The sequence below is a fragment of the Lathamus discolor genome, chromosome 12 (assembly GCF_037157495.1).
Source record: "Lathamus discolor isolate bLatDis1 chromosome 12, bLatDis1.hap1, whole genome shotgun sequence".
In the NCBI taxonomy this organism is placed as follows: Eukaryota; Metazoa; Chordata; class Aves; order Psittaciformes; family Psittacidae; genus Lathamus; species Lathamus discolor.
This window is the reverse complement of record NC_088895.1, coordinates 14,169,784-14,182,995: the sequence shown is the minus strand read 5'-3', so window position 1 is coordinate 14,182,995 and position 13,212 is coordinate 14,169,784. Positions and strand designations below refer to the sequence as shown.

The 13,212-nt window shown below is 49.5% G+C and overlaps 1 protein-coding gene across 1 annotated transcript in view; it reads right to left on the bottom strand.

Annotated features, from left to right (window-relative positions):
* KIAA1671 (KIAA1671 ortholog) overlaps positions 1-13,212 on the bottom strand; it is a 67,715-nt gene that overhangs the window by 45,271 nt on the left and 9,232 nt on the right. The window contains exons 2-3 of the mRNA XM_065693115.1: positions 2,831-2,965; positions 663-2,313 (exon numbers count right to left, since the gene is read on the bottom strand). Coding sequence (XP_065549187.1) covers positions 663-2,260 — 1,598 coding nt within the window. The 5' untranslated portion in view covers positions 2,261-2,313; positions 2,831-2,965. The remainder of the gene's footprint in view (positions 1-662; positions 2,314-2,830; positions 2,966-13,212) is intronic.

The window sequence follows — 13,212 nt, the reverse complement described above, 5'->3', positions numbered from 1 at the left end:
GCAGGACAGTAGTGGGGGTCTCACCAGAGCAGAGCAGAGGGGCAGAATCCCCTCCCTCTACTGCTGGCCCCAGCTACCCAACTTGGCACTGAGAGAATGCATTTATCTTGGACTAAAGCTCTTTGTACTGGACAGGATTTTTGCTCCTTTGGTTGGATGTATAAAAATAGCAGATCTCATATTACCCTAATAGCACTGCTCAGGGCCGCAGCTCAGGCAGCAGAGACATCATCGATCTTCAGGCTTTAATATGACAGCAAAATAAGATTCCTGTCTGGCTGAAAACCCGATACTCTGTACTGCTGGTGGAGACACAGGAACCATCCTTCTGCCTTCTAACAGATACAGAAGCTTGCAGGCTACAGTGCTCACCTCGAGATTCCAGAATGCATGGGATTTTAATAAGATATAGTTACAGCAACAGGCAGAGGCCACAAAGCTGACAGCATTAGTTCTGCCGTTCTTTGCAGCTATTGATGGGCCCCCTTCATTACACTTCCTACTTTTTGGATAGGAAAAGGTGGGAAAGGGCTCAAGAGTAACAGTATAAAGAAGAATTACATTTAGTGGGACCAAAAAGATCAGTTTTCCTGTACTGAGGGCGCAAGTTGTACTGAATGAGGTGGACTTAGGAGGATGAAACAGAACCGCTCTGAACTCACAACTTGGTGAAGTCTGCAGAACGTGGTCGCGCCTGCAGTGACCTGCGCAGGTTTCCTGCCTTGGCCTCGGCAGTTTCTGTCGTCAGCTCTTTGATTCTCTGCTGGATGCTCACACTTCTGCTCTCCTTCTCAGCCGCTGACGGGAGCGGCTCTGGATCCATTGGGGTACTGGGAGTTTCGGGAGTGAACAAACTAATGTGTTTTTTAACACTGCCTCTTACAATGGCATTCTCTGTTTCTGAGGAAGCTGCAGGGCTTTGGGAGCCTGGGATCATACCCACATCCTTCTGATCCGGTCTTTTCACCCCCTTACCAGTTCTGCTTTCACACAGGCTTTCATGGCTCCTTTCCGAACCCTGCGAGTTACTCGTCAGTTCTGGTTTTGTCTCAATCTGTTCACTTTTAGGTTTAAGCTTTGTCTCCCAGATGTATTTTCCATTATCCAGAACACCAATGTCCTGACTACTGCACTTCAGAGTTGGTTTGGAAGAAGTGCCTTTATTAAATTCAGTTTCTTCAGGTTTTGGCTTCATTTCAGCCTGATCAAGACAGCCCGCGTCAGTAAAAGATGTCACTGATGCATTCTCCTTGCTGTCATGAGACGAGCAAGTCTTCGTGCAAGGAGAAAGGTCCTTCTGTTCAAACTTTGCTGTCAGGTCCACGGACAAAGGCCTGGGTTTCGTAGCCCAGGATTTCTTCGTAGGAGATGTCTCCTCAGCAGCTTCCACAGTGCGATGCTTTTGATCCCGTAAGGATTCCAGGAAAATAGCAGATACTGGTCTTTGTTTTGGCCTTTGCTGCACATCAGTGGAGACATCAGCTTTTCTGCTGATGCAGTTCGCATCATCGCTGGGCTTCTCCGCGGGCTGAACTTCAGAAGCATCTTTTTTTTCCCCAGTTTTGAGGGAGTTCCAGGAAACTGGTCTGACACTGGAGGAAAGCACTATCTGCCTATGGAGAGACCCTTCAGGACTCCTGCACGCCTCTGACGGTTTCTCCAGCTTTGCACTGCACTGCAGCTCTTTCGTTTGCGTAGCAGTAAATACTCGGCGGTCAGCAGCAGCCCTTTTTTCCGGGGCCAGGCTCACTTTTGCTTGCTCTGTGCCTGCTGCCTCAAAGAGAATGACAGTATTTGCACTGGGTCCAGTGTAGAAAGTCATGTTTGTGACCACTTCGCTGCCAGCCTTACTTTCATCGTCTATTGCTTTCTGATCTACTAACGGAGGAACGTTTCCACACACCACCTTAGCAGATGATGTTTCTTCAGGGGCCTTTCTAATAAGACTACTTGATCTGAAAGCTGGAACGGGTGGTTTTACATTTGCAAAAGTATCTGAAGATTTCTCTTTAGAAAAGGGCTTTGGGAAGAGCCTTGGCCGTGATCCCAGCGACGGCATCGTTGCAGATCTCAAAGTGCTCCCAAAGTTGCTCTTCTCTTCCAGAGTCAGGGATGCTGAAGCCTCCTTTGCCTTGCCAGTTGCATCTGAAAGCACACTTACATACACACGCTGTGATTTATCCTCCTTTCTGATCTCATTTAAGTCAGGCACTGTCGTCAAAGACGCCAAAGTCGAATTTATTTCTACTCTTGTTGCCATAGTTGTAATTACACATTCAACAGAACTGAGAGAATGCAACAAGGAAAAAGGACCTGCAAAACAAGAAAGGAAATGCAAGTATTGATGTGGAGTCAGCATGAATATCAAATAACATCATTCCAATTTAAATTCATGCAGCACCTAAACTCAAATTAAGGTGACTTTCAGATACGCTGCTTACAGAGTGTATCACAATGACAGACATCCTGCTCCTCCTCCCCTAGAGAAACAGCAACACCATTATTCACTGATCAGACCTAACAACCAAAGAATACATCACAAAACCCACAAGAGCTCTGCACAGAGCTCCCATTAGTACGTTTTAAGAGTTGAGATGCTTAAAAATAAAGAAGCAGATTTCTTTGTCAAAGCAGACATCTCAGTGTTGCCATGCAAACATCAGCCCCTTCTGAAAACATAAATAGCTGCTCAGCTGCATTGAGAATGTACCTGCAGTTAACAAAACCAGCAAGACTGGTGTGTCTGAAAGTGTCATTTGTTACCTATTAGCTAAGGCCTAGAGTTCAGCAACGGAATAAATGCATCTCCAGAAGCTTTGCTGTCACTTACCGTAATCTGCATTTTCTGCTGGAACCAATCCATACCACCGGATTCACTCCTCATAGTGAGAGCTGCGTTCCGGTGCCCACGATGACATTAAGAGCAGGCGAAGGGATCACTGCAGCAGCACTGCTCAGGCCTCTCCTGCACGCAAACAAAGAGCTTCAGACTCCAGGGTGGCACGGACCCAGATGCACACAGGTAACACCACGAGACCGGAGTGTTTGAAGGCAGAAGAGCTGGCTCCCATGTGCGAGCATAAACCCACCCCATTTAACTGCACACAGCAAATAAAACTGCGGTTATTAAAGAGCCAACAGAAGCTGTCACCTACAGCCTGAAAGGCCAGACTGAAAGGTCTGCCTTGGCGTGCACGACACAGACCCAGGCTGAGCACAGGTAAAACCGCATCTCCAGTACTGTCTGCAGGTTCAAGTGCTGCCAGTCACCGGTTAAACACCGGCCCTGCATTGCCATCATCTCAATTACTGCCATTCCCTTTCTATTGCAAATCTCCTTTCTGGGGCAGCAGCAGGGAAGTGCCACCTGAGCAGCTGACCTTCAAGCGCCCGCTTTTCCAGCCAAATATGACTTTTGCCATGACAAAGCAGTTTTTCCAGGCTCTCACCACAAAGGCAGAGCAGCTTTGGCTTTAATTATATTCTTAGTGCAGAGATGAGGGCAAAGCAGAGTAATTACCATTTCAGCAACAAGAAGTAACCTGAATTTGCCCTAATAAGAAGCATATTTAAGCTCTGTAGCAGATGCTGGTGGCTGGGTGAGGTTAGATGCTTAGTTTTTTCCCCTTTAAAAGCTGCCGTTCTCTCTATTTTGAGGCAATTCATCCCGTATTTCACAGTCTTTCCCTGAGGGGCTCAGTTTTGTGTTGCCACCCTCTCGTCTACTTTTGGGCAGCCGCTGGGCTCCTGTCGCCTCATCTATGCTGGTGTGTACTTAAACCCCTACCAAAATGCCTCTTTGCAGATCCCGTGGAATATGCAGCCCCTCGCATGGGAATATTAAACTGAAAGGCACAAAGCCCACCAGAGCCCACTGCCTTGCTGAGCCTGCCCTCTGGAAAAGGGTTATTTCACCTTCAGCGTCCCTCGAGCAGCCTGACACCACACTGGCACATAGATTGCAGGGATTTATTTTCGGCCCTTGCACTCGTGCCTTCCCCTCTGGGGCAGGCTGCGCGCTTGCCTTGCCCGTTCCCTTTCATCTCGCAATCCACTTGGAATTGGGTCTCAAGCACTGACACCCTGTTCTAGCCCCCGCAGAGCCCATGACCTCTCCTTCCCTAAACAGGCTCTAACCCAATCAGCTTATCAGCATCAACCTGCCCCTTCCCCAGTCTCACAGACCTGAATGAGGTCTTCCTGCCTCACCCGCTCCTTATTCTAAGAAACACCATTAAAATCTCATTAATATGCTCTCACATTCCAAGGATGCAAAGGTTTTACGAGGAGACTCACGCTCTGAAACAGTGAAACTTGCTGCAATGAGGGCACTGCCAACAGGAAATACCACAGGGTAAAAATTAAGCTGCAAACCCAGCATCTGCCTTGCGGTACTCGAGAACATGTTTGCTCCTCTCATCCTGGAGCTCTTTTCCTTTGGAAAGGAAGAAGGGGGCGCAGAGCTTCTTAAACGGGATAAAACTTGATCCTCAACAGAACGCAAGGCAGCGTTCCGCTGGCAGCGAGAATACGACGCAGGACATAATCCCTGCTAAGTGTACAACTGCTGTCTCCAGCCAACATTCCCCAGCACAGCTTACCCATTCCGATGATATTTGTACCTTAGTTTTACTGTACTACAGCTTTCCAGGATCCTGCTTTCTTCCACATGACCTAGCAAAGTCCCGTGCTCACCCTCTACACATCCCAGCTCCATCCAGCAAAGCCCCCAAGCCACGATGTCCCCCTTTCTGGGTACCGTTTTCCTTCGTGCTCCCTAAGCTCCGGTCTCACCGCCCTCAGCTGTTCCACGGCACACCCTGAATGCACAAATGAAATTATCAATGGCACCAAAATTGCTCCCGAAATTCCTCCTGCTGATAAGGACAAGAACAGCGTGTGCAGGCCTGGCTCTTCCCTCCGCTCCTCCTCACAACTCCCGCGGCCAGGATTTCCCTGGGCCAAGCTGAACCAGGACAGGGCGTTCCAGGGATGCGCACACCAACACCACTCCAAGCTCAAGCAGACTCTTACAGAGTTAACGTCGCGGGGTGCTGCCTGGGTTCTTAACTGAACAATCCAATTAAACAGTGGTACACGTTCCTCATCAAAACCCAGCACGGACTGCTCCCTTTGCAGCGCTGCTTGCGCTAAAATCCTACGGGAAGGGCTTTACCCCAAACACACCCTTTTGCATCGCGCGCTGCCCTGCCCACCACCAGCACGGAACTGGTATTTACCTCACTGGTAATGCCTTTAAGCCTATTAGGCCAAGAGGAGCAGCAGCCTGCAGGTCATTTCTGCACCACGAACCACGTGGTTATCGCCAACTTCCCTGATCCGAAATAAGAGTGTTTTAAATGGCACAGAGCAAACCAACCCATGAGCTGTCCCTGAACTATCCCTCTGTCTTTCCTAAGGATGGGAAGCATAAAAATTCCACAGAGAAAAACCTCCATAATATCCAGAAATCCCTAAACAATAAACCTCCCAAATCCAGTTATAAAACTGAAAGCAACCCAAAAGCATGGCTCAGGAGCGACTATCCCTGTTTACACTATGAATACTCCAGCAGACAACTATCAAACTATGGATTTTCCTTCCTCGGACACAACTTGCCCAGCAAATCTGCTGCAGCATGAAAGAAGTCAGGGTGCAAATCCAGGAGGAGCTCCCTGCAACCACCTGCACGAGAGCTCCCGAAACCCCAGCTCTGCCAGGGTACGCTCATCTCTCCCGCAGGTTTTCCCTTGGCACAGGAGGCCACAGGCACCACTGGAAACAAAGGCAATGAGCAGACACACAGCAATCCAGGGTTTATTTCCTGCCTTCTACAACAGGCTCCTCCCGTGTCTGAAATGTTTCAGCCTTCATAGAAAGAATTCTTTCCTTTTCCCATTTTTCCCCTTCCTCCCCTCACTGACCATGCTCTGGCAGCAGCGTACAGCAGGTCACATCAGTTCTCCTGAGCAGTCATCCTCCTGCTGCTTCCTCCTGCACTTGGATTGCTGCTGACAGGATCCCTCCGTTAATTCTTGCTTAATCCAATCACTTGCTGGGCACGTAGGAAGAGGGGAGTAACTTCACCATGTGTGTGACTTCTATAGAGAGCACACAGCTTACACAGTACAACCAAAGTAACAGAGAAAAGAAAAATCCCTTCCCTGAAACTTTTAGCACCAAGCAGATAATGCAACCAATTCAGTAAAACAGGGTTTCTTCTGTTCTTGGATTTAAGGCTGATTCCCATTATTAGCACTGTCATTCCCTGACGCGGGATCATCAGTTGTATTGAAGAGGAAAGATTAACAGAAGTACTGTCATTCTGGCTCGAAGCTTTACAACTGTCCCTGGACAAACTGGTTCACAAAGGAAGAGCAGGGAATAAAACACATCTCAGTTCCCTTTTCCCGGCTTCATAGTGCAGCTCAGGAGAACAAGGTGCTGCTTCTGCTTCTCAATACTCGTTAGTAACAGGCTGAGAACTGAGATATCCTATGACCTGCAAAGCCCCATACATCTTTATTACTAACATTCCAAGTATTCCAAGCTACAATCTTCCTCCATTCCCCAGCTACCAGCCTATTTGAAGCCTCTATTTTAGTATTTTAAGGCCAAAGTGCTGTTCCTTTGGACACTGCAGTCCAGTCCCATCTCAAGGATGAACCACTCTGCTCTGACATTTCTCCCTCTGCAGAGAAAGATTAGGTTTGGTTAAGCAAAGTGCCCATCCTATAAATAGCAGCATTTACAAGCACTTGTAAAGCTCCAATTGCTATTGCCAGGACAATTGCATAACGACCATCACTCCTTAGAGCTGCAGGGAGATCCAGGCATGCACTAAAGAACAGGAGTATTTTCTACAACCCTTTTCACCATGTGCTGCTACCCAAGTGAAAACTTTACACCTTGTATTTCAATACCCAGGTTACGAGGGTAAGGCAGTTAAAAGGGTAACAAATCATAAAGCACTATAAGCCAGTAGCTGCAATAATTCAAACTGGCCCCGCAGAGGCAATAACATTTACAGCAAGGCAAAAATGGGATGTTCAATAGGCTGGCATGTCCATGGAATGGACAACATAAATCTGAGACTGCATTCCTGATGTAGCAGGACAACAGAGATGTTCATTCAGGAACACATTAGTCGATGTTAAAATAGGATTCAACAGCAAAATGCAACTGTCTGTAACCAAGAAGGCTGAGGAGGGCTGGGGAGCACACGGAATCATCTCATCCTCCAAACTTCCTGGAGCTGGCGAGACAAAGATGGGTCTGGAGGGAAGGATTTGTGACAAAATTACAGGTAATGACCCATTTCCGTAGCTGCCAGCCCTGCAGAGCTGCCAGTGCCTGTGTGTCACCGACACAAGTAGCCAGACAGGATTCATCGACAGGAATCAGTCACTTGCAAGCAGGAGCATCCCTGCGCCTTTGCCCAGCAGCGTGCCCACACTGTTTGGAAGAGGCAGCACAGTGGAGCAGACCTGGAACAGGAGGGGTTTGACTCCAGTTGTGTTCAGGAAACAGCTTCTGAATGTCAGCCCTTCTGGACTCTCAGCCTCTGCTCTGCGCTCCCACTCACCCAGCCCAGCTTCCACCCTCTGCACAGCCGGGCATGGTGCCCACCATCCTTCCCACCAACAGGAGACTCTTCTCTGCAGTGCCAAACGGTTTTAAAGGGAGAACGGGGGATCCTTGCCAGCAAAAGGAGATCCCTCCAAACACCAGGGGTGACCATACTTTCCCCTGCATGGTTATCACATTTATCATCAGTTCTCAGAGCTGAAAACAAGCGAGACCTCCAAAGCTTCCTGCAGTCTTCTGGGGACAGCTACAAGTGTTCTAAGACAGCCAAAGGCAAATACTTCTCTGTGAAGATCAGCGTTGTCAAAGCCAGGCTGCTGGTTCGGGTGCTTCCTCTTCATACCCCACTGCCAGTGCGTTCTCCTCGGGAGAGAGACCCATCAAGAGCACACAGACTGAAAGAGCACGTTAGGCATTTCCTGAGCAGCACAACTACCTCATTACACCTCATGCTTCCATAACTCCATTCTCCACAACCCTCTCATTGACAGTTTCAGAGTAAACTCTTCTCCCTTCCAAGTTTCACAGGGGGTCTAATTTGTTTTGAAAGTCTCATGAGAGCGAGCTAGCACAAACCCTACCCAAAGGAGAAATGCTTTCAGGTGTCGGTGAATCATCATTTTTTGGTACCAGCTGCTGTGCATCCTCGCCCTCCTGAGTCACCCTTCCTCGCCAGCTCGCTCTCTGCGCGAGGGATCCCATGGGCTCACCAGGGAGTGGGCATCTCCAGAAAGTCCCGATTCTTTTGGCAGTTGGAACTAGGGAACAAAAGCAAAACCCTGACTGATGCCAGCGGAGGAGGCCGCTCGGCAGGAACAACGCGAATTACCGGGCAAGGCTGAGGAGTGGTTGTGCAGAAGGTCGGCATCCCCAGGAGGCCTCAGAAAGCGCTGGTTTGTTTGCTTGTGTCATCCAACATTCGCTTTGTGGTCAGCTCCGGCTCCTGGTAAGATTCTTTCAGGTTTCATCCTTGTAAATGTGTTTCGCCCACAAACAAGACCTTGCAAATAACTTCCCCCCATTATAGGCAGTTTAGCATGAAAAGAAGACATTCCCGGACCAGCTCCAGCACATGCCAGCTGAAGTATTAATGACTGGGCTTGGATACAAGCAAGGAGAGCTGGCTATGGAACTGAAACCATAAAGAGGTCAAGCCAAGGCTCTTGGAGGCTGATGTTCAGTCGTTTCAGGCAGAACCCTGCCCTATCTGCAGCTCCCAAAGGTCACCAGGGCTGTGCCCCTGACACAGCACAGGGTGGATTCCTTCATCCGCAACCTGGCAAGTTTCTCCTCAGCCCTTTTCAGAACCATCATAAAGCTTCCTCCTGGTTAATGTGCAGGAACAACGCAGCCCTCTTGCTGCAGGGAGCTCTTAACTGCATTTAAAATACAGCTTCATAGAATCCCAGACTGGTTTGGGTTGGGAGGGACCTTAAAGCTCCTCCAGCTCCAACCCCTGCCACGGGCAGGGACCCCTTCCACTGCAGCAGCTTGCTCCAAGCCCCTGTGTCCAACCTGACCTTGAGCACTGCCAGGGATGGGGCAGCCACAGCTTCACATTTTGATTAGAATTCAGTTTTCCTGCACATAAGATTCTACAGGAAAGGGGTTAAATCCCTGGCTGTGTCCTTTTCATTCTCCTATGCTGTACATCCCGGATACAATTAAATTAATCACATGCTGATTTATTTATACCTCCTTTGAGTGTGTGGTCTCCACGACCTTGCTTTAGAAGAGGTGAATTTGGTTCGCTGTTGTTTCAGAAAGACATGGAGCAGCCACCAAGCCCTCTGCCCTCAAGCAGGCAGCACTTCTGAGCACCCCTTTCTAGGCATGAAGCCCTGAGGTGAGGCAGGGCTGTGTTTTCCCTACAGGCTCCTGCTCTGGGTGGGAATGCTCCCATTTGGCAGGCACTCCATGGACACGGCTCAAGGAGAGCAAATGATGGAGAAGCCAGCTGTCTGCAGCTCGGACATACAGGATGGAAAACAACCTTCAGCATCCCTCCACTCGATACCCCCCTCCAGAATGCCGTGTTCGGTACCAGGTTTCAACAGTCAATGGAGCTCAGAGACCACCCACACCAGGCAGTATTTACTCTAAGTGCCTGTACTTCTTGTCCTCTTGGCAGTAAGGGAAGCAAAGGACACCGTGCCCAGTCTCAGAGCTGACAGGACACAGGTATCATCACTGCTGGAGTCTCTGGTTTGCCACTGTGCTCGCTGCCAGAGATACCAGCTGCTGCAAATGCTTTATAGGCAGCAGTGATACCACTGGGCCAGTTTCCTCCTGAAACACTGGTGAGAATTCCATGGACACTGACGCTATTTATTGCATGGGGCAAACGTCAGGTTAAAATCCTCGTCAGAAACCCCCTTGCTAAGCTCGCCAGCGGGATGGAAACCAAGCTAAGGAGAACTACAAGGCGAGCTGCTCCTGGGAGGTGGGTCTGTGCCTGACCCGGTGACACGGGAGCCAGAGAACAGAGTGAAACCATCTGTGGGCTTGGGGCTATTAAAAAATCCACCTACTTGTTACAGAAATAGCCAGCGCCCGCACAGAACCAGAGCTGCTGCACAGAGCCAGGGCTCCGCAGCCTTCACAAATAAACCCATCACCCCTGCCCCCAGGATGGAACCGGGGGCATGGATCGTTTCATACAAGCTTGCAGTGATGTGAGCAGACGTTTCCTGCTCGCCTTTGAGCATGGCAGGTGCTTCTGCGGCAGAAGGGCCCATAAGAAAGGACAAATCCAATAATCCCCGATCGTCCTCTTCAAATTCTAACAGGATTTCCAGTGCTGGAAGACGCGGCGGTGGCCTGTGTGGTAAAGCTCCTTCAGCGCGTACACCCAGCTCACACCGTGCTGGGATTGACTCAATGTCCCTGGTACCAATATGTAGATGCTACGGCTCTTGCACATTCATCTGACTGCCAGAAAAGGGATTACGGTGTTGCCATACGGAGAAGAGAACAAGTGGTTGCATCAAGCCTTTAGGAAAACCTGAGGCTGCTGAAAGGGCAGCACCTTCAACAGGTCACTTCAACAGTTTAATCACCCAGACAACACCTGAACCAACAAAACAGAGGATACAGGAAACACAGTGACGGGATAGAAGACCAAAAAGAATCATGACAGGCTAAAAATTCTATGTATGTGCATGCGCATCTTCTCCATGGCAGAACAGCTGGGCAAAGCCAAACTGCATGGTTTCCACAAGGAAGTCAGCTTTCCTGCTGGTTTAATCCTCAGGATTTGCTCTCCCCATGAAGCCAACTGTGTCAGGACACCAACAGCCACTGCCAACAACTAACGAGTGACTGAGCATGGGGACAAGTCTTTGGGGATAACACTGCTCCCAAGGCAGAGCAGAGCCAGAGCTGCTGGGTTAGGTGCAGAGACCCACAGAAGAGCTGTGGAACCCCCCAGCCCGGTCCTGCCCAAGGGCAGGGGGTGACCGACATCTGTATTTGAGGTCTAAGCGTTAAGATTCCTCTGATTCTGCAAAGAGAAAGCGTTCCCACTGCATTCGTTTTAGCTGTTCTTGTGCTAAAGGACAGCCTCTGAAGCTGTACGGTCACCAGCTCGCAGACTCATTCACAAAAAGCACGTGCCACCTACAGGCAAAACACTGAGCAAAGATGCTGTAACAGGTAATGCCGCTTCTAAGCTTTCACCCAGCTCAAAAGAAACTTGTCATTGCGTAGTCTTGTTACAGATGTTCATGCTCTGCTTTGGCTCTTACAGCTCTGCCATTTGACGGCTTCACCGCCTGATGTTCTACTTCTTTCTTAAAAAGACTCATATGCTAGAAAGCTGTGCTCAACGGCTTCGGTTTTACTGTTAACAACACGTTTTCTTTCAGTACAAACAGGCAATATTGTCCAGCAGCAGCTTTCCCCACTCAATCCACTATTCTACCTTCCAAATGTCTGCGTTAGTCATAACAGAAGCACGTAGTCAGGCTTAGTCAACAAGCAACTACACTTAAGCCCAAAACACTTGTCCCAGGCACGACCTTAGAAGTGAACTGCAGCATAAGGGGAGAAAGACACTGAACTGGCCCTGCTCTGGACAGGGGCTGGACCGGATGATTCCCAGAAGGGATATTCCATTCCACGAACAATAAACAACTTCTAAGCTGCTCCTTTAAGCTGTAGCAGCCTTTGTCTGGAAGGTGTCCCACGGGCAGGGACCCCTTCCACTGGAGCAGCTTGCTCCAAGCCCCTGTGTCCAACCTGGCCTTGAGCACTGCCAGGGATGGGGCAGCCACAGCTTCTCTGGGCACCCTGTGCCAGCGCCTCAGCACCCTCACAGGGAAGAGCTTCTGCCTAAGAGCTCATCTCAAAAGCCATTCCCCTTGTCCAAAGCCCCTCTCCAGGTTTCTTGTGGCCCCTTTTAGGCACTGGAGTTGCTCTAAGGTCTCTCTGGAGTCCTCTCTTCTCCAGGCTGAACAAGCACAAAATATGAACATGAGGAACCAGAGCAATGAAACATTTCCTCCCATTTCTGAAGTATGTTTAAGCCAAGACCTCTGCCAGCACAAAGCCTGCACACACACGAGCCATCGTCTGCTACCTTGTTCTTCACAAACATGATGTTATACAGCACAACCAAGGCCTGTAATGAGCTATTGGTCAACACACAATCTAGAAGATACTGACTACAACACAGTGCCCTCCATCTCCCCGGCTGCTTCAGAAAGCACAAAAAAGGGGGAAATGCCCAGGAATTGAAAGGCAACAGCTCAGACACTTCAAATGTTCATGTGTCTATTGAGGAGGGTGGGAGAACAAAGGGAAATGGCAGAAGTGTGAGAAAACAGCACTGAGAAAGCATGGAGGGATGGAGAACCAGCAGCGCGTGGCTGTGAGCACACCCCTGTGCTAGCAGGGGCACGGAGCAAGGCAAGGGCAGGCGACGGCGGCTGCTCACGCCGTGCTCACACCTGGAGCATAGAAGTGTTCTTTAACCACAAGTCAACATTTTCTGGCAAGCTTTAAGCACAGAAGCCACAGAAGCACTCAACACACGGAAATGAAGCTAAGAGTAACATAGAAACACTTTACACAGTGCAGACCTGTCAAAGAACCCATGGAGCACTGTGCAGATCACCTCCATTTTAAGGCATATTTTGGAGGTCACAAAAGTCAGCAGGAATGAAGGGTCACGGGTATGCTCCCAGCAGTTCATCCAGACCCTGGGCATCAGCACTCGCCTGCCCGGGAGCATGCAGGCCCGGATGCTTCCCTCGGATCACACCAACACCACTACTACAGGAGCCCCAGAGCCTGATCCAGATTTCTCAGGGCATATCCAAAGGAAGGGATTTTAACAGCATTTTAGTAATCTGAGAATGATCTCACACTGAACTTAGAACCAGCACCTTCCCAAGGTCACTACAAAGAAGGTTCCTTTGAAATCTGACCCAAAGCAAAACCAGAGTACAGAGTTGTCCCAGCTCCCCACCTCCATCCTTGTCCTTCCCTGCCCCCAGAAAGCCACACAGCAAAGTGTGACTGACCCATCCTGGGTTTAGCTTCACTGTTAACAGCACTGGATGCCTCTGGAAGACACAAGATGCGTTCACCGACTTCAAGAGGCAGAGCTAAGTCCTGCAGCTC